This window comes from Semicossyphus pulcher, unplaced genomic scaffold, assembly GCF_022749685.1.
Source record: "Semicossyphus pulcher isolate SPU_LCO1_2020_fin unplaced genomic scaffold, fSemPul1.0.p SCAF_9, whole genome shotgun sequence".
Classification (NCBI taxonomy): Eukaryota; Metazoa; Chordata; class Actinopteri; order Labriformes; family Labridae; genus Semicossyphus; species Semicossyphus pulcher.
Window position 1 is genome coordinate 19077643 of NW_027211770.1, and position 25683 is coordinate 19103325.

Consider the following 25683-nt stretch of genomic DNA (forward strand, 5'->3'; position numbering starts at 1 on the left):
GTGTGATTTCTTTCCAGTCAACATGTTTATACCAGCATTAACATCTTTGTGCTAAAACAGTCTAACAAATCTAATTAGGTACCATTTTTCAGTTTCACTGAAAGATCGGGGAAACATCATACTGCAGCAAACTGTAACACACGTTTAGCTCCAGCTGATTGTTTTCAAAATGTGTACACAAATCAACAAAAACATCTACAAATGTTAAATACAAACACTTTACAAAAATCAAGAATAACAATTACAAAGTTTAAGGCATCATAATGACATGATGAGTATATTTCAGTGGCTTGAAATAAGGGAATGCATAGATACAGTGCAGGTGGTTTTATCAGACAGGAAGTTATTTTGGCCATTTTCTACATAAAAAAGTGGAAAACCACGTTTATATTCTAACTAAAGACGTCTCTGTCCTTAAAGTTACAGAGTCACAACAAGAGTCTGTTGGAGCTGCACCAGGAAACAGCTTCAGATACAGTGTATGAAACTAATGGTAACCTTTACAAAAACATGAGGTTTCTATCACAGTGATGATTTAATATTGTGTCTCAGTCAAAGAGAATCAGTTTATCATGTTATTAGTGTCATATGTTGCTGTAGTTTACAATTCAGCATTCATGGACTGTGTTCAGTGTGACATTAAAGATCAGTCGGAGGAATAAACTCTGATCTCAAGCGATCTTAGAGCAGAGAAATATTCCATATATGAAAATAACATCAGAAAATATAATTTATTTTACCTTTAAACTCTTCAGTGTTAAACTGTTAGATTTGGTTACACGAAGAAAACCAGCGTAAGAAGTGTTTTATTCTACATATAATGTATTTTTTTGTTACTTGTGCAAAGTTAAGAGTCAGCGTTTGGTCCACGTTTTCAGTAGTGCTACGTCATAGTGCATGCTGGGATACAGGCATGTTTGTCAGACAGGTGTCCACAATGAGAATTTAATATTTGTGTTTATTCAGTCAAAGCTGGACTTTGTGTCTCAAGTACTTGACTCAGCATCTAAACCCTGAAATGGTTTGACTTTCTGAAATCGTACCAAAGACATTCAAGAGGTATTTTCTGGCTTCATTTCTCTCTTTGTAATCCAGTGTTGAATTTGTGTGGTAGTGATTGTTTTTTGGAGTACCTTGCAGTGTGTTTGCTTGTGCATTGCATTACCGCTCTGGATTCCTTCTGGACATCTGCGCACGTCGTCGCCTGAAGGAAATTCCCTTAAATGCAGAGGATTGTTCTGTTTCCTTCCATTCAATCCGATGTGGAAAAATCATCTCGCCGCTGACCTCTACAACACGTCCTTTACCTCCTAGGTCCCTCATTGTCTGTGGAGTATACCATTCAGCCTTTTGGCCTTACTCCCAGGCTACAAAGCAGCTAATCTACAGTTCCCCTCCCTTTTTTCCCCCCTAACAGTGCTATGTTTTCCCACCCTTACCCTGTCCCTGAAGTGTTTTTTTTCTAGCAGGAGCTGGTTTGGAGGTTGCTCTCAGTGAGGATGGAGGTGATGGTGGAGGGATCGTACAGGCTGTCGTCGTCGTCTGAGCTGAGGGCCGATGAGTCCAGAGCCGGGCGCATGGCGGCCTGGGTCTTTCTCCTGAAACACAATGTTATCATTAACATTATTAGTTGTTCATTCAGAAAAGTAAGGATTGCCTGGTGATGATAGAGCTCCCTCTGCTGGCAACACAAGGGAACAACATGCATTTTGTTGCTAGAGGGAGAATAGAATTTCCCCTGTGGTACATGACTAATGTGCTGATTTAGTTTAATGAAACACCTCTCCACACTCGGGTGATTGTAAATCTGTTTTACACACATCACACTGTGAAATACGGCCCCTCAGGGGACAGTGTGAATCCCTACCAGGTGTCTGTCCGTGTGTCTAACAGCCGAGGAATCTGGGCTCACTGGTAATAGCGTCACTTAGATGTAGTTTTATTCATTCTGTGACTCCTCTTACTCACTCACGCACATTTGCAGAGATAATCTGGCTGCCAGGAAGTGCGTTGCATAACGGTTACCAAAAAGCTCACACTGGGAGTAACAAAGGAAAGGAAGCGCTCACTTGAGTTCAGTCTCCAGAGCTGTGACTCGGCCCTGCAAGGCGTCTCTGAGCTCCATCTGTTCCTCCATGTCTCTCTGAGCCTTCCTCCGCAGTCCGTCTATCCTCTCAAGCTCGGTCTCGCCTTCGTCCACTTGCCTCTTTAGAGCTTTCACCCTCAGAGCGAGCTGCAGCACAGGATACAGTTTAAATGTAACTGTGTGTGCATTTGATTGATATATTCCCATGTTCAAATATTAACATGAGGCTGGAGGTGAATGTGTGTGGATACCTGGTCTCTCTGTTCAGTGTGTGTTTGTCTCTCCTCATCCAGTGCTATGTTGAGTTCTTTCAGTTTCCTCTCCAGACGTCGCTGAGATGCCAACACGGAGTTCTTCTCCCTTTACACACACAAGAGAGGAAGAGGATACGACATGTGCGCAGGTTAATGAGTAATACCTTACCCATCTCAGCTACTGTTAAAATGCCCCGGAGCAAGACATTTGTTATCTCATTGCTTTTATGACGACGCTGTGTGGCCAGAAAACGTCTGCTTTTACTGGACTCACATGTATATATGTATACTAAATTAATGTAAAATTTAAGTACATCCCTGGCTGGTTTGACAAGCAGGAACCCTAAATAAACTCAAGAGGAAAAATGTAGCCTAACAACATCAAACATAATGTGACAGTCCACAACATGGTTTCTATATCATATTAAAGACTTAGACATGAAATGCCTCTGTTACGACTTCCGATGCCGGCTTAGAGGCAGAACGACTTCGCCCCACCATTGTGCCTCCGTGCCTTCATTTTTTTTTAAGATTATTTTTTTGTTTTTTTGCCTTTATTATAAAGGACTATGGACAGACCGATTATCGGCCGGGCCGGTTATTTTGGCTCTGATGCAGCCGCGCCTCTCTGTCTGCAGTCACTTTTCTGTCTCCAGCATTTTCCCACCCACAGCACTGATTGGTTACACGCAGAGCCATGGCACAGGTAACAGCCAAACAGCAGTGAAAGCTGTGCATGCAGAGCGCTCACACACACGGCGGAGAGGAGAAAAAGTTCATTTCTTTGCAAATTTTATTTAACTTTGTTTTATTTACTTTATAAAACTTCAGGAAGTTATTTATTTATTTATTTAAATTGTCAGTTAACTTTATAAGAGATGCTGCTGACCCTGGGAACTCCCTGCGCTTTTTGTTTGTTTGTTTAATAAACATACGCTTAAAGGCATTTAAACAAAGTTAAGTGTTGGAGTTTGTATTATTCAAAATTTTGACGCCAATATTTTCACCTTTACTGCAAATGAATATCGGCTCCAAATATCGGTTATCGGCCTCTTTGACTACTAATAATCGGTATCGGTATCGGCCCTGAAAAAAATCATATCGGTCTATCTCTGTACAGGACAGCTGAAGAGAGACATGAAACGCGGGGAGTAGAGAGTGGGGGATGACGTGCACCAAATGATCGGCAGACCAGGAGTCTAACCTGCGATCAGTGCTCCAACAACTGTAGCCTCTATAGATGGGGCGCCTGCTCTGCCAACTGAGCTCAACCAGCGCCCCCTCCTTGCGTTTTACATAGAAGACGGAACGTAACAGAGGCGTAATAATCCTGCCTTGAACTGGCAGTGTATAAGGGGCTATTAATGAATATGTGTTATCCATCTGTTGCTCTGTACCTCTCCTCACTCCGTAGACGTTCTTCCAGCTCCTGGATCTTGTTCTCCAGCTGGGAGACTCCTGCTGAGGAGCGAGACTGGCCCTCCATGTCGGCAACACGACCCCTCAGCTCCTTCAGCTGCAGAGACAGATTCAGACAAACAGCAGGTCAACAGTAGTACTTATTACTGATAATCACTTATGTCAGCAAATACAGACATGATGTGCGTGTATCAGTGTGTATGTACATGTCTCTCCATGGAGTTCTTGTCCAGCTCCAGGTCCTGTTTGGACGACCTCTCCTGCATGAGCTCCGAGCGGAGCTGATCGATCTGGTCTCTGCTCCTGGCCACCCTGTCGGTCATCATCTCCGCACTGCTTTTCTCCTCCTCCAGCTCCAACTCCACTCGCTTCATCTTGTCCTGACGGAGACACGGTGACATCAACTTTTATTAGTTGCTCAGAAAGGAGACTTTGAGCTCATCCTGGACATGTAAGGATGTAAATACGCCTGATCTAAAAAAGGCCTAAATGCTAATCTTTTAACTGTACTTGTTTGATTTGAAAGACATGTGCAGAAGAACGACTATTGTAACAGCAGAGAGGCCTGTAGTCACGGTTTATTCTCCCATGTGATTTGTTCTCTCAGAGCACGAGTCCAGCAGATGCACATGTCTTACCTCCAGGATGCGAACCTCCCGGCTTTTCTCGTTGAGGCTGTTCTTGCCGGCCTCCAGCTCTGCCTCCAGGTGGCGCAGTCTGTTGGTGAGAAGCTCTTTATCCAGCTGGTGGTTGTCTCTCTCCTCACACACGAGCAGAAGCTCCTTCTTGTGTCGTGACATCTAGTTAGATTCATCATAATATTACAAACAGAACTGTCAGACCGAATGCTCGTCATTGTGTTGTTTTGCATGCGGATACATGAATACAATCGGTCGAGCGTGCACCATGAATATAATCTGTCACAACTTTTGAAAACATTCAGACCAGACATTATTTTCATAATAAAAACAACAACCAGGCCGAGCAAGCGAGCCAGCATGCACACAAACACACACTTCTTCCTCAAGTCTCCTCTGATTTGTGCGACTTCTCTCCACTTCGGTCTGAGCGTCGTTTCCGTGACGTTGCACCTCCTGCATTTCCTTGCGTGCCCTCTCTCTCTGCTCCTCCAGCTGAACCCTGAGAGCCAGCGTCTCCTCTCTTGAGGACATGGTCAGAGACTCGTACTGACAGAGACAAACAAACAGGATGAATACTTCTGTGCTGTGAATCCTCTAATGAGCAGCTGGCTGCTCCAAACTCCAAAGGTACAAAAAGGATCTCCTTTATTTTTACCTCTTTGTTGATTTTCTCCAGAGCTCCCGCCTGCTGTCGCTTGATCTCTTCCAGCTGGGTGACGGTCTGTTTCAGTGCCTCCTTCTCCTTCTCCGTGTCTTCCAGACGCAGGTCGCGTTCACGCTGCTCCTGGCTCAGTCTGGAGGCTTTTCTCTTGGCTTCATCCAGCTCGGATCTCAGCGATCTCGCCTCAGTGTGGAGGGCGAGCTCTGCCTCTGAGCTCTCCGTGGCGTTACTCTGCAGCTGAGCCTGAGGTTACCACAGATGACACTCAATCATGCTTTAATATGATTAAGACACTGACGGCCTTTGCCTGCGGTGTGTGAGAATATGGATCTTACCTCTAACCGCGACAGTTTCTCTTTGAGACGTGTGTTCGCCTCCTCCTGGTCCCCCTGGGCATCTCGGAGCGATTTAACGTCCATCTGAGCTCTATGGAGACGTGTTTCACCGGCCTTCACTTCCTCCTCCGCTACAGACAGCTTCTCCTTGAGCTGGCTCACTTCACTACGGGTGTCGTCGAGCTTCTGCTCCAGCTCTGAGATGACGGCTGGGTCTGGAAGCTAGAAGCAGGAGGACACGGCAACATATTTACGTAAAACTCATCATCCCAACAAAATAACTTTAACATGACTTGAAGATTGACCTTACCCGTTTGTTTTTCTCCTGTGCCTTGGCATGATCCTCCTTGGCCCTCTGTAATTGGTCCTTCAGCCTGTCAATCTCATACTTCAGCTCGGCCTCCTGGCTCTGGTGAATCTTCTTTATGGAGATGACCTCCATGACCTTCTTGTCATACTCCGTCCTCTGCTTCTCCACCTCAGACTTGGCCTTTTGTAGATCAGCTGTGCTTCGCTGAAGTTCCTGGATAATTCAACAGTTAAATTTATTCACTTGTAAAAAAGCTCAAGTCACACTTGTGTAGATCACATAGAGCTGACTGTGTGTTCACTGCACCTGGTTGAGAGTCTGTGTGTGGCTAGGGTCTGGTATCTGTTGTTTCATGGTGCTCACTCTGTCCTGCAGCTCCTTCAGTTCCTCCTCAAACTCCTCTTTTTCCAGACGGGCTTGCAGCAGTCTAAAAAAAAGCAAGATTGAAGTTGATCTAAAAATGTAGCATAAAAAAAGACTGTAAGCACAGCTTGATTATGTTATGAGCAGCAGTTGGATTGTAAGGTTGAATTATGACACTTAATTTACTTTGATAGGTCATGATTTAAATATTTAAACAGGAAGTCAATCAGCATTTTCTCACACATACCTGTCACTCATACAAAACGAGTATACAACATCTTTTTTTCTAAACACAGAAAATTAAGACCATCCACACCAATCCTCTTTGTCTTTATAGATCATGTGTACAATGAAGAAGGGCCACAGTGCTAAAATATGGCCATAGTTATTTTAACTGGGATCATGTACATGGTTGTGAATTAGTGCTGTAGGTGTGGATGGCCTTTGAACTACAGCGAGACGGTTGTTAGCACAGCTAGCCACGACTACGGGTCTGCACATCTAAACACAAACACTGCTCTATAAGTGACTCTCACGGTGTTTCAGGGCTGCTTGGTGGCTCTCTGACAGAGAGGGGGAGAAATAGTGACCAGGCAGAATGAAAGAGAAGAGATGGACACACATTAGTAGTACAGCAAGAGAAAATAAGAAAAGATGGTGACAAAATCCAAGTCCAAGAAAGCACTGGAAATCCTCACTTCCATTTGAAAGACTCACTCTTGTTTGGTTGTTCGAAGTTCGTCCCTGGTGGCGTGAAACTGCTCCATCCAGTGGCTGCTCTCGTCTCTGCAGTCTTCCAGCTGCTGCTGGAGGGAGCGAACTGATGCGTTCACACGCAACCGCTCCGCCTCGATCCCTGCGTGAGACTAAAAGACAAGACAGAGGAACTGAGAGCATGTTTGATTATAACTCTACCTTTCATAGTCATAAATAAATGCAGATAGATCGACCCTTCTGAATCGGTTTCTTTGAAAAGATCTGGCTTTAAAATGACGGGATGAGAATGTAGAGGAGAATGGATTGCAGCCTTTGTGCATCATTTGCCCCCCACTATCTGCTCCTGTCTGCACCTCCACTCTCTGCTGCGCGGTGCTGCGCTCTCAGGCGGTAGTTGAGCGCACACTGACAGCTCACTCCACGCACAGATCGATGATGAGCAGGGAGAGGAGGGGGCAGCTCTTTTTACAGTTTATTGTAAAGTCCAGACTTGACAGGTGTTTACTCGTATAACTCTCTGTAACGCAGCTTCATTTTTTAATGCAAGTGCGCAACAGCAGCTCGTCTATATAGTAATTCCCGTCCTGCGTAACGGCACCAAAGTGTGCCCGTGTGTTGGGGTTGAGCCTCGCACAGCCCCGGACTGATTGGTCTTCCGCTTATAATAATAATGAAAGATATTATTAACAGACTGTGTTTAGAGACAAAAACATTGATCACACAAAAGGTGAAAGTGTCGTCATGATCGCTTGATTCTCAGAGTGTGACAGCCCTTATAACACTGCGCCGTAGTTACCACCATCTCTGCGGACAGTCTTATTTCCCTCTAACTGGGTGGTGCTGTTAGCGCTGCTGTTTGTGAATTAGGTGCTTTTTGCCACGAGGCATAATGACTCATTTAAATACGCGCAAACAGCACGCTGTTTGCTTTGCAGCATACTTTGGGGTGCATTCAACCCTCTGCACGTGCTTGGAGCTTGAGGCGGAATCTATTTGTGTCATTCGCAAAAGTTGTCAAGTCAAATGTAAGCAATGGCTTCTGTTTGCGTTCACACCTGGGACACCTGCTCCATGCTGCCGCGGAGCTTCTCCATGTCAGTGCTGTACTGCTCCCGGAGCACCTCGATCTCCTTGTCATGTGTGGCCACCTCCTCCTTCAGCGCTCCTTTCAGAGCGGTCAGCTCCCTCTCTCTCTGCCTCAGCGTCTCCTCCAGCTTCTGTTTCAGCTGGCACACCTCCATCAGCTGCGCCTGACAAGACACGAGATCCTGCAGAGAAAGGGAATATACAGTATTAACGTGATACTTCTGATCTCTTCAGTTTGGGCAGAGGCGTTCTTCTACACAAACTCAATAGAGCTTTAATAACAGGAATTTAAGTACACCTTTCTTTTAACTGCAAAAGCTTTTTCATCTTATCAACCCTACAGCGGGAAAGGGATGCTGTTTGAGTCTGAGGTTCTTTAATAGTGGAGGGAAACAGTCTAAGCTTGTGTGATCGTGTTTCTTTAGTACCGTCTTGCTGCCGCTCTCTCTCCTCAGTTCATCCTGAAACTCAGCCAGCTGGTCCTCCATTTCTCTGACCCGGGCTTCTGCGTTCTCCCTCTCCATGCGCAGCTGAGTCAGCCTGCGCAGAAACAAAACACAACTGACTAATTCTTTGTACTCAAATGACCTTGGCAGACTTGTTTGTCATGTGACCAAGTTACAGTAACTTCTTGTGAGGAGTGTGTGCTTGAACACAAAGTGGGTTAGTCATGCCTCCCCTCTCACTCCAGCCAAGCAAGACTCACAGACAATGGTACCATGCCCCTTCCTGTCTGTGTGTGTGTGTGTGTGTGTGTTTGAGTGTGTGTACTGTGTGCCGCCGTGTCCTCACTCTGATTGTGTTTCATTTAATTCTATCTTCTTCCGGTCCAGCATCTCCCGGAGCTGCAGATTTTCATCCAGACAGGACTCCAGCTCGGCTTTCAGAGCGGGATCGGAGTTGCTAACAGAGTCCTGCACACGAGCAGACATGATGAATAAATGAGAGCAGGGAAACGTTAGACATCAGGCAGCTCTGCTGGGATAAACAATGGGCTTTGAGGAGATGTTACAGAGGGCCTCAATTTGCCCACCGATCAATATGCATAAGGGATTAAGTTCTTAGGAGCTATTAGAGATTAAGGCCTGCCCACCTTCTTTAAACCAACATATAATGAGTCATTATTGGAGTTAGATTATGTGTGTGCGCACATTTGACTGGTCCAGAGGGATTTAAGGATTAATCTGAGGATTAATCTGGAGCACACTCTAAGGAAACCCCCCCGGCCCTCCTGGTTAGATTAGTTTAAAAGACTTAAAATTTGGAGAACAGTTTCCTACTCGAGCCAACCAACAGCTCTTTCCTTCTCTGTATAGACACTTCTAGAGACTTGAATGACTCTTATTGTGTAGTCTTTGACGTTTACTGTATATTCAGAGCTAATTTGAAGTGGCAGGTTAATCTCTGAATGTTAAAACCCTCTAGTGGGGCCAGTAACAATCAGCAAAGTGAATTTATGGAGGTGTGGTGGGTCAACAAAGCTACAGTAAGAACCCAAAACTGGAGCACACATTCTTTACAAGTCTTTTCCTTTCTGCCTTATGCTGTTTATTGTGAAGTCACACAGAGTTATAGTTATAGGAAACCATTGGTTATAGTCTGACCACGATAGCCTCTGGGAGCAATGGTGAACATGTCAGCTGTGTCCGGTTTAGCCAGCGGTTAGCGATAAACGACTTCCAGTCAAAACTTCCCTTTTCCGCGTGCTGCAATGTTTACAGTCCAATTAACAACTTGAAGCAAAATTTGTCCCTCCAGAAATGTCAGGACAATAAATGCCGTCATTTCTTGGTTCATTAAATCCCCCGAAGGAGCGCCTGTGCATCTGTTTCACTGAGTCTCAGTTTTACTGTAAATAGTAAGTTACTCAGAGGCTGCACTCTCGCTAACTACTGTTGTAAAGAGTTAAATGAAGCTTTGTCAGGTCTGTCCTCAAGAGGAGAAAACTACTTTTAAAATGCTTGTTTGTTGAACGGTGGTGGGATCGATCATTTCTGATGCATTCAAGGAAGTCGGGAAATCTGAACACTTAACGGCTTTCATGACACAGCGTCAAGGGAATTTATCTCAAGTTGAAATGTTTGATCTAGTACGGATTGTTAGCTGTTGTCTGTTTACAGAGGTTAATAAGAAGATAAATCGTTCCGCCTGCTTTTGCTCTCCACACCGCATACACCGCAGCCTGCTGATACGTGATTGGTCAATATTACTCGGACTACAAGTGTATAAAAAATGTAAACCAGAAGACCTGCTGTCGCTAAAATCCACTTCTCTGCCTACAGATTTTACATCTCTGTGTAGAATCTGTAAATAGAGATTAGACCTATAGTAACACAAACACTGGTACTAAAACCAGAAGCTATATACAGACCTATGGATACTTGGATTGTCTAATACAAAAATCTCTCGAACCTCACATCTATAACTCATTTTTCTTACCCTCCTTTCTGCCTCCAGGGTCGTGTGTAGTTCAGCCAGCTTCCTCTCAAGGTCCCTTTTCTCTCTCGTCCACTCTTCCTGGGCTCTGTCTCTGGGCTGCTGAATAAAACAGGTACGTAATACAGGTAGACTTACTTACTTAAACTATTTCTTTACCTCACATATGAATCAGTGCACTATGGACCCATCACAGAAATAGATATATTCATAAAGGACGAACCTTAAAATTCTGAATCCTCTGAAAGATGATTTTGACTTTGTGATTGATGATGACATCACTCTCGGTGGAGCTTAGAGAAGGTGGAAATGGACAAATATATATATTAAAACATACTACATAAAGCCTTCATGTTATGAGACAGGGTAACATGTGGGTCCTTACCCTTGCCTCAGGATGTTGTATATGGTCTGCATGGCCTGCTCCTCCTCGCTGCTCATCTCTGCACTCTGACCCTGGTCCAGCAAAAGGTCAGGGGTCACCTTGAGATACAGATCAGAAAACTACTCTTGCAATGTTGCATGCTATGTGGGGTTTGGAGCTCACAACATTAAATATTTCATTCTTACTTGTGCCTCAGTCGGAGCGGCCTGCGGAGCCTCCGCATATCTCCCCGGTGAAGTCCACTGATTAGCCGAGTGTCCGGGAAATGCGGTGACAGCGCCCTGGCCTCGTCCCAGGCTGCTGTGAGTTGAGGACGGAGGTGAGGTGTAGGGGTTCTGGGTGAGGAGAGGAGATGTAGCTCTGGGGTCTTGTCCTCTCTGTTGGATTTCGGCGTTACTTCCATCGAACCTGTTTATTAATCTGTTGACAGGAGTTTGTTTTGTTTGTTGGGGAGGGTTGGGGTAAGACTGACCGCTCCTCACTGATCCCACTGACCCGTTGAGCCCTGCTTTGTACGAGCCCTCCCACATATTCCTCTCTGCCTCCCCCCTGACCCGCTGGACCTGCTCCCTCTCCCCCCTCACTCCAATACCTCCATCCAGATTCCCATAACTCCCAGACTTCCCATCCCCTGGTGGCCTAGACAGCTGAAACTCCTCATTGCCCTGCCCTCCCTCTCCATCTCTTTCCAGTAACGAGCCATGAGACTGGGCGCGGCGTAGCGCTCCTCCCTGTCCTCCTCCTAAATCCTGCCCGTGTCTTCCCGGCTCTGCCTGCTCTCTCCTCCGGGGAAGGCTGCTGTAACCAGAGGGGTGGTAGTCGGTCCTGAGCTGGACCCCATACGAGTCTCCTTTCTGTCCGTCCTTCAGGACGACATATGGCTGCCCAGCAATACCCTGCACCCTGACTGCTACACCGTACTTGGAGGTGGTCTGAGGCTTAGCCTTGGGTTGGGGCCCGGGCTGCCCCCCGCCGGAGTCGTAGAGGTCATTGATGAAGCGGATCTGGACACCGTAGTCCACTGGGGTCTTCCGCCCTGAAGGTTGTGTGCTCATGCTGGGATCAGGGGAGAGAGCAGGGAAGGGAGAAGAAGATGTGGTCAGATTTTTTATTCAGTATCAGTCTAATAAACGCAGTAGCAATCCAGCAGACAAGAATGCTGGCGAAAACAATACAATCAACACCCAGGTTAACATACCACAGCTCAGGCCTCAAACAGGAAATCAAACAAAGAATACCTGGACACTCGCAGGCAGGTGCCCCTGAAATGTCAAAACCCTGTCAGTCAAACGCAGCCTTGCTTTGTACACACACAGGCACACAGATTTATGGGCAGTAACACTTAGTTTCTGGTTGTTGACTGCTTGTGTGGACTTTAACCTCAGTGCACTCCATTAGTCATTAACTGAAAGCACACACCCAACGTACGGATCACTTTCCCCATAGCCTTTCCCTACTTTTGGAAGTTTTCCACACAGATACTAAACACCTGTCTCCCAACAAAACGTGAAGACTGACAGGTAACATAGCAACAAGCAATAACATTTTCTTACATTTACACTAAAACTTAAGTTTATCTCGTTCCCCTCATCCTCCCCTTTTCCATACCCTTCATGAGTAACTCTGAAACTATTCGCAATCTATCCCGAGTGGTCACACCTTCACCTTATTCGTCACTACAGCTGGACTGAACATTCCTGATACTACATCCACTGGCTGATCACGCCCCGTGTGACACTGTGAGACCTCATGCTCGTGTCATTACGCTCGTACGGTTCATTAAACCCACTTCAAACTTATTACCACGCTCCCTCCTGGCCTCTGCACCTTTCACTTCCTCTCCACAGCTTTTCCAAGGTGAGAGACGGAAAGTGGGCCGAGAGACTGAAAGGGAGGGTGAAGTGAAAGAGAGGAAAACACTCAGCTTTTCTTCTCTTATCAGGGCCTTGTGTGATAAATCTTGTGCACACACACCCACCTCCCTGTGCACACAAAGGACTGACTACAAAAGCAGCATCAAATAGAAAACTGCCTTTCAGTGACACATGCAGCCATACATTATTTACCATCTACACGCGCAGTTTTGAGGTTTCCACACAGATTTTGGAAGCTGTCGCAAAAATCAAGCTGAAGAAGAGCAGAAATACTTTCACTGTGGAGCGAGAGCAGGTGAAGGGAAAATGTCGTGGCTGGCAGCGAGCGAGGCGACACGACATGAACGACCTTTTGAGGGTATCTGTGCGCTTGTGGTGCATAAGCATCGTCCACAAACAGACCCGCTCGTCAGACTTGCTCAGTTAAGTCGATTTCTATTCCACCCTTTGGGAGCCACGGAGGAAGCACCGTGTCACAACGCATTTGTGCAGTTGAGCATGAAGTCTGCGGCCCACTGTCTCCACAGCAAGGTCAAGCAAACATGTCGGGCACTGGAAACGCCACAGACACTCCATTTGAGGAGCGCAGAAGACGATGTTCATTGATTTCAGGCGACATGCTGATCTGAAGGAGAGCGATCTGTAAAATATAAGTTTGTAAAGTTTCAGTCTGCATCTTTATATTGTTTTACGTCACTGAGGAAGAACGCAGTCCCAGCTCCCGGAGGGGCAGGGGTGAGGGGGAACCCATCCTATTGTCCTGCTGATGTGGGGCAGAAAATGAGGGCAGCAATTCTGGGAATGCTAAAATGACCCCATGCTAATTCATTCCCTCCCTTACACTGTCTATCTGATTATAAAAAAGTGTTTCAACAATGACACTTTTGTCCTCCCTTTTGGGATTCTTTACAAAGCTAATTTGTGTGCACACATCTCTAAAATAAACATTATTTTGCATAGTTAAAGTAGGTTAGCAAACCAGTTCTTCTGTATTATATTTGGCTATATGGGACCTGTAATCAACATGTCACATTTTCAGACAACAGGCTCTGAAGCAAACGTCTCTAACTTTTGCTTTTATCATCAACAGGATGTGACTTTCACAACAGGCCCCGTTTCCCAGCTGAGAGTGTATCTGCTTCTTTTTTTGACTCTGCTGCCAGTCATGATACCCGGCCCGCAGTCACGCTGACGGACTCGCAGCCTCTGGCCTCAAATTGAATTTTCGCACGGTAAATTGAATCGGAGCAGCTTTCCTGTTAAGATCAGAGATGGGATGGGAAATATAATTAGGATATTAGAGCGGCTGTGCAGGGAAATGAACAACAGCGATGTGTGGAGTCATGAAAGTGGCTTTTGCTGACTCAGAGGCGGCGAGGTTCGTGTGATCACGTCGTCTCTGGGCCTGGACACTAAGTGATACAGCTGGAGGAGGCAGCACAGGATGAAGGCTATTTAAGATAAACACCTCATGTGACAATTTTGTATTCACTGTTTTTAATATGATATTCAAATGTATCTGACCTACTTACTGAATTGTAAGGACTAACAGTCAATAAATACTGTGTTTGTAGTTTGTAAAATGTATAAACAATCTTAATATTGGAGACGTTTGCTTATATTACAATAAATATGTTTCAGATTCATAGTTAAGTTTACAAAATGAGGTCAAAAATTCTGGTTAAAGTTAGTAAGTGGGCCTTCAGTTAAAGTTTATGTCAAACTACTCTTTTACAAGTCAGTAATAACCTACACACCTGCTGTAAAACAGTAGATAACCTCTATTCTTCTAAGCGTTTTTCATTGAGTTTTCTGGCATAACCTTGAAAACTTTAAAAGGTGCCGGACAAAACAGTCGCCCCAGCCCTCTGTGTCCTTAAAGGACAGGCACTCACTCCGTCCTCAGGGGATTCTCCCTCTCCATTACATTCTTCACATAAAACCGGGCCCTCTTCTTCCTCTCTCCGCCGGTCAATCCCTCTTGAAACCCGCCACCTCTCCTCTTTCACACTCAAACAAACAGCCGATTATTCCTCTTCTCTAATCCAAAGACCTTCATTGGCATAACAAAGAGAGACGCCAGTGTTACCAAATAGTACACAAATGACACCATATTAGGAGCACATAAATATGCCCCTCCCTTACTTAACCCACATTCCTGACACTTGTTTCGCTCTGTCAGTCGCACAGGCTGAGGGTGTGTGTGATTTATGGGATTCAGATACGAATTTGCTACCAGGTTAAACCTTTTGCCATGTCCACTGTGTTTTAAGACAGTGTCAGCATTTTCAATGGCTTAGAAAGTCTAGTGCTATAATTATTGAACTTCAAACCAACCTTCAAAACTATAATCTGCGCTTCTTTCTTGCTGCATCATCAGTTTCGTCTGACTCAAGCTTAACGTTTAAGATGATCTCTGTATTGTGCACCTGCTCTTTAAAAGACATTAGAGAGTTTGCAGAGGATACATGTGAGGCTATTTGATTATTATGTTGCACAGAACCAAGGCCGTGGAGGGTTTAATATGTAATTACATGTAGCTTTTAAGTATTTTACATTGTCTTAAAGGCCTAAATGTTGTTTGTTTCCCAGAGCAGAGATTTTCCAGTGAGAAACCCCCCTGGTAGCACAGCTTGTGCGTTAAACTGTACCTCTTCTGGAGTGAAACAGCTCTTTGATATGACTTCAATTTGTTTAAAACGACATGTAAAAGCCTTGAATTCTACCCGAAGAAACGAAAAGTCACCCCGAGAGTACTTTGGGACATATTTGCAGGCATTTTTCACATATATTTCACACACATTAATGGGAATATTCAAGTTATCCACAAGTAATGTTTACGTTAGCCGGGAGCTCTGGTCCCATCAAACTATTGTTAGCTACTGAGCTACACTGGCTAACTGAAACACCCCCGTGACTAAATAACGTCAGAAATTATTACACAACTAAGTTAAGAAAACAAAAGAGCCACTCATACGCATCAGAAAAACTCCCACAGAGAGCATAACTGTCTGACAGGTCGTGTCCGTCTGGTTTCGCTGTCTGACTAAGATAAAAAAAAAAAAACACCCGTAAAGTTACCTCTTCTTCTCTGAAATCACTCCTCTGCTCCTCTTTGATACTTCGCTTCCTTAAAGTCGATGATAATTCAGATATTCTCACACACATCCATCAAAGTTCCAGATAGAGACAGTGGGTGGAAAAACAACTCTACGCAAATTGACACAGCAACAAGTTCATTTTGCGGCGACTGCAACCTGTTACCTTTGTCGGGGATGTAACCGTCCCGCCCAGCCTCTCCTGAGGGAGCACTGTGATTGGACTAGCGAGTTTAGGTAGGCGGGACTTTAGATATCAACTTCGTTTGCTATTGGTGAATTCCTGACGTCAGTTATTCATTGTGCTGGACCACAATATGACCTTTGGCTGATGAACAGAAGCCTTAATTTTTTACTCCGGATAAAACAAACAAACTAAAAGAACAACAATAAAAAGTTGCTTGACAAAGTAAAGAACATTTTTCCAAATAAGTGATGGAGCAAGGTGGATATAGACTAGTGCCTTACTACTTTATGTTTCACTAAATTACCAATAGATGGCGCAACATTCTACCAGCTGGTATTTCAGCAGCATCATGCAAAGCCCTTGAATCAAAGCCCTTACCCTCAGCAAAGAGTGCATGGGCTTTCGGGAACCTGACTATCAGCAGCAGCTATGACGTGCAATGTCATACACAAATAGCCTATTAATAAGTTTCCTTTTAGTTTATTATGGGTTGTTATAAAATGCCTTAAGCTTCTTACTGTGAGGTGATCTTTTATGATTCGTCTTTTAGACGTTTTATTCACGATTTAATTATGTAATTTCTGTTCAGTTATGATATTATGGCATTATATCCCCTTGTTATATAAAGGATACAATTATATAAGATAAGAACAACTGATCACAAATCTTCCATAGCTCAATTTAAAAGTAGGCTACTTTGGTTTTAATTATTATAAAGGTATTACTGAGTTATAAAGGACAACATTAAATGCATATTTAAGTTGTAAGCATAAGTTAGTTGCAATTGCTGCAAGTTGTGGTCGAGTGCATGAAAGAACTTCAAAAATACTCAACATGAATTGCTTGATACCTTCTCATTACTGTCACAAGTTGGATCCAACACTTTTTTTATTGTCAGGCTTGTAACTGAAAAGACAACAAGCTTTTCAGAGGCGTAGTTTATTCGTTTATATCTTTACAGTAAACCTCCCACCCCGTCCCATACACCCAGCCCCTCCCCACTATCAAGCGACATCCCACAACCTCCGCACAGAACTTTCTTCTCCACCTCATCACTTCAACTGGTCGCCAGACTAGACGCACAATCTCACGCTCCGGGAATGGGAACTAAACTAGGTTCAAAGAAAAACTTCGAGTTCTTTCGAGTTTACGCTCTCCAGAAGCTACTTTTCAAACTACAGGGGTAGTTGTTACTGCAGGCGCAGGGCGACCGAAACAAAGAGTCACTGACCAATGACTTCTAAAACACATTAGAGGTTGTCAGGGAGTTTAAGACGCAAAGAGCCAGTTTGATGACTTGCAGGTTCTGGTAGTTTCAGTTTGAGGGGAACTTCAACCGAGGCGTGCGTAAAATAGCTGTGCGTAAAGTTGGAGCTGTTGCGCGCGGTTCGAACCTAGTCGTAGTGGAAAGTTAGTGCGAGAAAGTTTAACAGACAACAGATTTGTTACCTTTAAAATCTGTGAAAAGTGTTTAATACCTTCGCAGACATGGCAAAATGGTTCAGAGATTTCCCCAGCAACCTAAAGAATGGAAACGAAAGGGTGCGCTCGGCATCAGAATCTGGTCCACAAACTCGACCCAAACCCTCGTTTTCTCGTGACAGTCTGAAAGGAAACCAGCGTAGAGACGGAGGAGTGGGGGGTTTGTTGGCAGGGAGAAATAGGAAAAATTCGGCAACAGAATTGGGTCGTAATAATGCTGGCTCTACTGGGACCGTCTGGGAGACTCTCACGACTGGAAAAGGTCGCAAGAACTCCAAGGTCGAGACCGGGACATCAGACGAGAACCGCCAGGTCAGGACCTCTAGTTTGGCGCAAGCGTACATCAGTAGGATGATCAAAGTGGACAAACAAGACAAAACCCCCAAACTGAACGGGATAAGTGAGCAGAAGCTGCCCGAGAACGAGAAGGGAAGGCCTGACATCAAAACGACGGTGAGTGACCCCATGTACCACTTTTTGATCTTATATTTTATCTGATATTTATTTAGAATCAGACAAAACTAGGAAGAAGCTTTCTGCAGCATGAAGATTAAAAGTTAATACTCTGTATAATGAAGAAACAAATTTAATTGTGGGCTTGAGGTCATTGCCTTTCTCTTTGTTTCCCTTCCCCACCTCAGCTCATAACCCTGTATTCAATTTCCATCGCTCTCAAAAGAACACAATGCAGTTTCACTACATTGTGTCAGATCAAACAGGCGAACACAATGCACTGACCTGCTTGCGTGAGCATTACTTCTTCTCCTTCCTCTAGTTGTCACTCTGTCATTGACACCACACAGATCCCTCTCCACCTACCAGCTCTTTGGGTTCAGGTAATGCAGCCCAGCATTGTGTTTTCTGACGTGGGGTTTTTCCTTCTCACAGCTGATCATCCTGGAGGACTACGCGGATCCCTTTGATGCAGAGAAAACCAAGGAGCAGAGGGAAGCTGAGAGAGCAGGAGTGAATGATGGGTACATGGAGCCCTATGATGCCCAGGTCATCATCACAGGTGAGGTTATGGCCATCGTCTGGCTCATCATCTTAAAAACTCTGATTAAGGGCAGAATCACTCAAATCAATCAGAGCATCTACATGACAGAGATAGTTCAACAGGTGTCATTTGTATCATGATAGCATAATTTGCTTCAAATAGGTGACGCTACTGCAGTTGCACTAGTCCTCTGACTCCTACCAACATGTATTTACCTCCTAATACTTTTCATAGAGCCTCTTTGATAAGTTCAGTCAATTATAGGCAAACTTTTCCCCCACCTTAGATGAGTTTCTCTGCACTCACACGCCATCACATTCCTGCCAAAGCGCCGTTTTAAAGGGACGTGCAGCCAAACTAGACCCTCATCTCTCCGTCGACCTCCCTCCTCGCTGGCGGTTACCATAGGAACACTGTTGAGCAGGGACAATGGGTGCAGCTTCCTCTTCCAGCTTCCTGCCTCTGTTTCCTTTGCCCCATTCTCTTGAAAGGGAAGTTGGCCCCAGAGCCCCCCCTACACACACACACACACACACAGCGCAAAGTACATTATGGTCCCTTACGTGTGAAAAGAATCGAAAGACCCCCCTCACCCCTTCCTAAAACCTGCAGGTCCCCCCCTTGGTCCAGCCCAATCACTTCCCTGCAGCCAGGAAGTGGCCTGGTCAGCCAGCCAATCAGCAGCTGTGTTGACCTTTTCTTCCTGTAGCTCCATTGTTTGGTGACACAATAGTGCAGACACACAGGCTACCTGTCTGCCAGCAGAGACACACAACAAGTGAAATTCCCCGAAAATTAACAACTTGCAAATCCAATTTAGGGAGCAAATCAACCTGGACAGACCGAGTTTGGAAACCTAGCCGGCCCAATTAACATGTGTTTGACTATGTTTAAAACTAGTGACATCATCATGCATCAAATATATTACTGCAATCTTCAAAAAAACATTCAGTCCCTTTTCTGTTGTAACGTTTCACTCGTCCTGACCGAACTGATTTGACACATTTACAAGTATCAGTCTTCTATATGGATATGAGACTTGAGATATTTAGCAAATCAATTCCTGTATTATGTTGCAATACTGAACGGTGCCCTGAATCGCCATCTATACCGCTTATCCTGTTCAGGGTTGCAGGGCTGTCATTGGGCGAGAGGCTCGGCACACGGCCTGGACTGATCGCCAGCCAATCACAGGGCTGACACATAGAGACAGACAACCTTTTATGAATACCTAAGGGCGATTTTAGAGTCACCAATGAACCTAACGAGCATGTCTTTGGACTGTGGGAGGAAGCCGGAGTACCCGGAGGGAACCCACACAGTACAGGGGTCTCCAACAGGTAGCTTGCGGCCAGGATTTTAGTAGCTCGCCTAAAGGTTCACAGACAGAGAATAAATGCAGCTTGAAAGCGTCTTCCCACTTCAATTCAATCACATACACAGATGTCCCACCCCCTCCAATACAAAATAATAGTACAGGCCTATCAGCTGTCAATAAAAACATTGATGCTCCTGGCAAGTTTGTCAACGTCTGAACCGAACCAATCACAGCAATGTTGCAGCAACTTCCTTCGCCGTGTCGGGTCAGTTATGCTAAAGTGAGGAGTTCGGTGCTATTAGCCTGTTTAGCCAGATTTATGATGGACAATGACGGTGGCCACGCCAAGAAAAGTGGGAAAGCAAGTTTTTATTCATGAATTTGAAGAACAAGCGTGTGTGCCTCATCTGTGGTACCAACGTTTCAGTCGACAAAAGAATCAACATGAGGCGCAACCAGCATTTACAGTGATGTAATGCAAGGAGCTCTTGGCCACGTTCATTTTTTCAAAGTAGCTCTCAGATGAAAAAAGGTTGGAGACCCCTGGTGTAGATTTACTTATTGTTCACTCAAACACAAGTACAGACACACTTTGTGCTGAGAGAGCAGCTCATCTTCTAATACACACACACACACACACACACACACACACACACACACAAACCTCTAACAGTGCATTCTGTTTCCCACAGGCCTAGCAACACCTATTTTATTTAAAATCTTGACATTTTGGGGCCAAATCTGCTCTTAAAGATACATGGAAATATTAAAAGTGTATCAAAACACAGAACAGCCAGCGAGGGCTCAAAATCTTTCTTTAAAGTAACATTTTACATTACATACATTTTAACTGCACATGACAGAGCCGCGAGTCCTGGATTACAATGCTTTGTCTATTTATGACATAAGTTCAAATCCTGTTAACTTATCACGTGACCATTGTCCTGCAGAGGTTCGTAGACGGGGCTCCAAAGACCTCCTGAAAGTGTGTGTCCTGCTGGACCGAGGCCAGAGAGAGGGGAAGAGAGAGGAGCCAAAGCCCACCCCTCCAAATATCTACGACACGCCATATGAGGGCGGGCTGGAAGGCGACAGTGAGGGGGTGTGGATCCCTGTCACACGGCCCGAGTCTGACGTCCGTCCCGCCGGAGAGTACGAACTGCCCTGGGAGTGGAGAAAGGAGGACATTGTTAGAGCGCTGTCAGGTAGAGAAAGGGAGAGAGGGATGATGGGAAGGGTGGGGAATGTGGGGGTTTAGGGCGTGGAGGAAGGATGCCACCAGTTTTATTTGTACAGCGATGCCACAATCATTTTGTGTTTGCTTTAGAGAGGAAACAAAACAATCCTGCTGAATCGATTTCCAGACGTGTGTTTACTTTGGTAGCTCTGGTTTGCTTTGATAGACTTTTATTATGAAAGGGTGATATTGTCTGTCCTGCTTCCTTCAGCTCAGTTCGAGGCCGTGGATTGTTCTCCCAGTACAGAGAACGGTTCCACCTCCAGCCGCCAGCAGCAGCAGCAGCAGCAGCAACAACAACAACAACAAACCCTGAGGCAGAAGAACTGGAACAATAAAACACTCGTACCATCTTCTCCATCCTCCTCCTCCACCTCCTCCTCTTCCTCCTTTCCCTCCTCTCCCATTCTAAAACTCTCTCCTCTCACGCCCCCATCTCCCTCTTTCCCCACCCTCAAACTCTCACCCTCTTCTAGTCCCAACAAACTTTCCCCTCCATCTCCCACCTCCCCCAGTGCCCCGCTGGATGGGGAGGCAGCCAAAGTGGACCCAGGCCTGCCGCTGGAGAAGCAGAGGTAAGGAGGGAGAAGACATGTTCATACTAATACACACACTGTTTAAAGCTCCTAAACTGTGTTGGATGGAATCAGGCAACATTTTGAGCCAATCAGGTCGTCATGAGGCTAATGTGAAACATAAGAGACCAAATTATGAATTGGTCGCATCATGTCCCAAATATAATAAGACACTCAAAATAGAGGACATTGTCTAAAAGCAGACGGTTGTTGCAAAAGTTTTACAAATCACATGATGATGATAATAATATCATCATCATAATGATGTAGAAATATTAGATAATATCAAAAATAACACGTGATTGTAAAAGACTTAAATGACCCCACTGACTATAAAATATGTTGTTTAAAGGACTAAAAAATCCATCGCCTGTCACCCAACTTATAGTAAACATTTTATTAAACATAATATAGACAAATTTGCACATACCTTGGTAAAAACAATACATAATTAGGTTATTATTACCATTAAGTGGTGAATTGCAGTTGTGGACAAATTACGCTACTTCATTACTTCAAAGTCAAAGTAGAGTTACTCCTGGTCAAATATTACTCCAACTCCAAGTTAAAGTTGCATAACTTGAGTTAAAGTACTGGAGTACTTGTTTTAAATAATATTTTAGTATTCAAAGTACTTTTTCAATTAAAAGTTGTAGCCTATTTTCACAATGAATGAGTGCAGTCAAGAATACAATGCTACGTTTTGTTTATTTAGAAAACATTATTTACAATTTTAAACTCACATGCTACAGATTTCCACATTTGCAGCTCCAAAAGAATATGAACAATATTAGGAACAACCAAAAGTACCTGATGACCAGGGAGAATGTCAGCCGTAGCCGTCATTACCACCACTAAATGAACCGTCTGATCTGAGCGACGTTTGCCGTGCGTTTGCTCTACGTTCAACCATGACGATGCGCGAGGTACAGGTTCGGCAACACCACTTAGACAAACCACACGCAGAACTACACAAACACATTTTATTGTCTTTTGGATTTTAGAAAAAAAAGAAAATTCATCAGCTGACTTCAGAGCAAAAGCAGGGAGTAACGGGAACATTCGTAGAAATGTAGTGGAGTCAAAAGTAGACGTTTCCCCAAAAATAATACTCAAGTAAAGTACAGAAACTCAAGTAAATTTACTTAATTACTGTCCACCCCGCATGAATTAGAAACTAAAATACCCATAGGACACAAAGTAAAGAGTTTTAAGGGGTTGGGAATTGCAGGGTAACTCACGATACGATACGCGGTAAAATCACGATACAGCGGATCTGCTATAATTGACATATTGCAAGACAAGATAATTGTATTTCACAAGTCAGGACGACGATATATTGCTGTATCAATATTTTGTCCTGCCCCTACTGTTTCTACTGTAGTCTTTTGATAGACTATCTCACAACCACTGCACTGTTATATAATTCTTATCAACATTACCACCACATCTCTCATAAACTCTGTAGTAAATTCAGAGTAAATTGCATCTCCTGTGTTGCTCTGCTTGCATTTGTTATGACAGTAGAGAATAAGCATGTATATGTTGTATTTTCCGTTGGCCTCTTATGTGTTTTTAAGTTACACTGGAAGAACAGCGCCACCCTCAGTTCTGGCTGAAAATCAATTTTAACTTTATAAAAGTTGGAAAGCAATCGAGCAGATTTCCTTCGACATCAGATCAGTGCCTCACAATGTCAAACAGAGCAGAGGCTGCCAGTCCTGTTGGCCAGACTCTCCTATATATATTTTAAACTTGGCCTGTGAAAAAAATGTAAGTGAAATTTGGAATTCATCACTGAGCGCGTGAGCCAGCAGCAGCAGCCCTCAAGGACACCGTCAAGATCAGGCGCTGAATATAAACAGTGGAGAGGTGAGGTGAGGACTGGACAGACAGCAGGGACTCATTTAAACTGTAAACCTTCCTCATCTTATTAAGTGTGGCCTTTCTCTGCAGATGGAACATGTGGGGAACATGCTCAGAGCATGTTAGCATTTGTTCTTCATGTTGTGGCTGAGTGTGTTTTGCCTGCGAGGCCACATGCAGTCTGTTTATATACAGCTCTGACCTGTAGCCTGGCGCCTAATGGGGATCCACACTCTGCACGGCCACATACGTTGACTCCACTTGTCCTCTTTATTTATGTCTTTGCCCTCCCAAGTTCACCTCTGACATTGTTAACTCATTCAGTGCCCAACATATATCTGCCTCTCTGATTTATAAAGGCTGTAAATCTCTGCTGGTGTCGGTGCACGTGGTCTCTGTTTTGTCTCGCCATCATCGCCTATCATTAACTTGACATCTGACTCATCTCCATATGTCACTGTGTCTATATGTCAATGATCTGTTATCTCCCTCTACATTCCCCACCCTCCCCCTCCCCCTCCCCCTTGCTTCTCCAAGCTGGTACCATGGCAGTGTGAGTCGGCAGCAGGCTGAGGCTCAGCTGCAGCGCTGCAGGGAAGCCAGCTTCCTTGTGAGAGACAGCGAATCAGGAACCAGCAAGTACTCCATCGCTCTGAAGTGAGTGCGAGTGTGTGTTTGTTGAACACAGGACATGCACACTATATAATGCAACATGTGCATACTTATTTATAGCACTATTTTTAATCCACTTTTGTTTCGCTGCATCACAATCTCACTCTTTCTTCGCCTGAGTTATGATGATGACTGTGGGAAGAGTTGGTGTCAAATCAAATGTGCTTTTCTTTTGAACGTCTTTTTATGCTAAAATTTAAAGGAGCTACAATTACAGGCATTGAATGCATGATAATGTGTGTGATTTGTAGAGTAGACAGTGCTAATAAGTGTGCCAGGAGCAGGTTCTGGAGGATAAAGCCTGACATCCTGTGGTGCCACTATGTGTATGCGTGTGTGTGCATGTGCCCGACTGCACATTAGCTGTACGCTACTCATTCTTTGCGAGTCCACATCATTAACCCCATTTACACCTCCACTGAACTTGGAAAAACGCACAGCCTCATATGAGGAGATAAGAGAGCCAATATTCCATTCTTGTGCATGTTCTAAGTTTAACCTGAACACACCTCTGTCGTTTACCTTCAAGACTGTCTTGTATTTTGTTCCATCAGGACCAGTCAGAGCTGTGTGCACATCATCGTGGCCCAGACTAAGAGCGTTAAGGGCTTGGGCTTCACCCTGGATCAGAGTAGCTGCGTCTTCTCCAGTATCCCCGAGCTGGTCCACTACTACTGCACGCACAGACTGCCTTTCACTGGAGCGGAGCACATGACCCTGCAGCATCCTGTGTCCCGACCACACTGAACACCTGAGCATGCACGCAGGACAGATAAACCCATGAGAAGAGACACGTATTACACATTTATGCACACAAAAAACACATTGACTTAATAAAACGTGTATACACGCACATACTGAAGAGATGCGGCTTTAGGATTATTTTGTGTACTATCTTCCAAAAATTCACATTTGTATCTCCTTCAGGCGCAACCTGGTGGTCAAAGTCATTCATTACAATAACCATAACAATATCCCATTGTCTTCCATTCTCCCTAGACATCATACTCAGTACCCTGCAAAGAACAATGCACATGAAGCCCTGCACTCACATAACCAATCACACATTTGAGCTAAACGAGACGTGCTGGCACCCTGCCATCAAGTTAGGCTTAGTCTGTGAGATCAATACACCTGATTGGAGTATATTCGTTCATCAATCTGACATGTCAATCAGGGTATTGATCTATCCTGAAAATCAGGCTCATATCGCAGACACGAGGTCTAACAAGAGAAAAAGCTTTATTGATTACATGATTAGAACTAGTGGAGTGGGAGGGGTCTAATAACAGTACAGTATCCAGTCAGCGAAAATTGAGTGTGTTTAGTAAATATTTAATTATGTCCATTCACATACAGTCATCTAAATATAAGGTTGTTCTGATTAAAAAGCTTTATTTTGAAAGGACTGACCTGCTTCCTTTAAATGTACCTTTGCATAAATGATGTTTGTATGATTGTTGGATATTGTCAAACACAGAATGATGTGGGCTGTATTTTGTTGTTGTACTTTTATTCAGTAAATAAAATAAAATTCATACAAACTGCAGAGCAAACAGAGTTATTTAAGAGACGCACGGGAAGCGAAAGTTAAAGCAGGGTTCAAGGAAAAACAGCAGCGAAACACAGATGAGAAAATAACCAGTGAATCTGTGTGCTTCTCTTCTAGCTGTGAAACCATTGA

At 44.4% G+C, this 25683-nt stretch overlaps 2 protein-coding genes across 3 annotated transcripts; one reads left to right on the forward strand and one right to left on the reverse strand.

The window, feature by feature from the left end:
* On the reverse strand, positions 1-18238 carry LOC138583951 (cingulin). 2 transcript variants are annotated; one of them, XM_069656025.1, is made up of 20 exons: positions 18154-18238; positions 10879-11749; positions 10694-10764; positions 10532-10601; positions 10312-10407; positions 8665-8786; positions 8301-8412; positions 7842-8054; positions 6787-6935; positions 6013-6133; positions 5707-5919; positions 5397-5618; positions 5056-5304; positions 4776-4946; positions 4398-4559; positions 3966-4139; positions 3738-3856; positions 2338-2446; positions 2070-2233; positions 1-1598 (listed from the first exon to the last, which is right to left on the reverse strand). In XM_069656025.1, the coding sequence occupies exons 1-20, from the start codon at positions 18228-18230 to the stop codon at positions 1463-1465; spliced, it is 3621 nt and encodes a 1206-aa protein (XP_069512126.1). In that variant the 5' UTR covers positions 18231-18238; the 3' UTR covers positions 1-1462. The 2 variants fall into 2 exon arrangements, with proteins under 2 accessions (XP_069512126.1, XP_069512127.1); XM_069656026.1 differs by lacking the exon at positions 18154-18238 and adding an exon at positions 15649-15712 and having other exon boundaries at positions 10694-10791.
* Positions 16922-25513, forward strand: she (Src homology 2 domain containing E). The gene is made up of 6 exons (XM_069656027.1): positions 16922-17787; positions 18223-18349; positions 20600-20854; positions 21098-21461; positions 23865-23984; positions 24554-25513. The coding sequence occupies exons 1-6, from the start codon at positions 17341-17343 to the stop codon at positions 24744-24746; spliced, it is 1506 nt and encodes a 501-aa protein (XP_069512128.1). The 5' UTR covers positions 16922-17340; the 3' UTR covers positions 24747-25513.
* Positions 25514-25683: the final 170 nt, after the last annotated feature.

Excerpts from the sequence above, each read along its gene's own strand:
- she (XM_069656027.1), top strand. The coding sequence starts at position 17,341 with ATGGCAAAATGGTTCAGAGATTTCCCCAGCAACCTAAAGAATGGAAAC. Across the intron at positions 17,788-18,222 it reads GGCCTGACATCAAAACGACG|CTGATCATCCTGGAGGACTA; the intron begins GTGAGTGACCCC and ends TCCTTCTCACAG. Across the intron at positions 18,350-20,599 it reads TGCCCAGGTCATCATCACAG|AGGTTCGTAGACGGGGCTCC; the intron begins GTGAGGTTATGG and ends ATTGTCCTGCAG.
- LOC138583951 (XM_069656025.1), bottom strand. The coding sequence starts at position 18,230 with ATGATCAGCTGTGAGAAGGAAAAACCCCACGTCAGAAAACACAATGCT. Across the intron at positions 10,602-10,693 it reads TACAACATCCTGAGGCAAGG|CTCCACCGAGAGTGATGTCA; the intron begins GTAAGGACCCAC and ends ACCTTCTCTAAG. Across the intron at positions 4,947-5,055 it reads TGGAGAAAATCAACAAAGAG|TACGAGTCTCTGACCATGTC; the intron begins GTAAAAATAAAG and ends TGTCTCTGTCAG.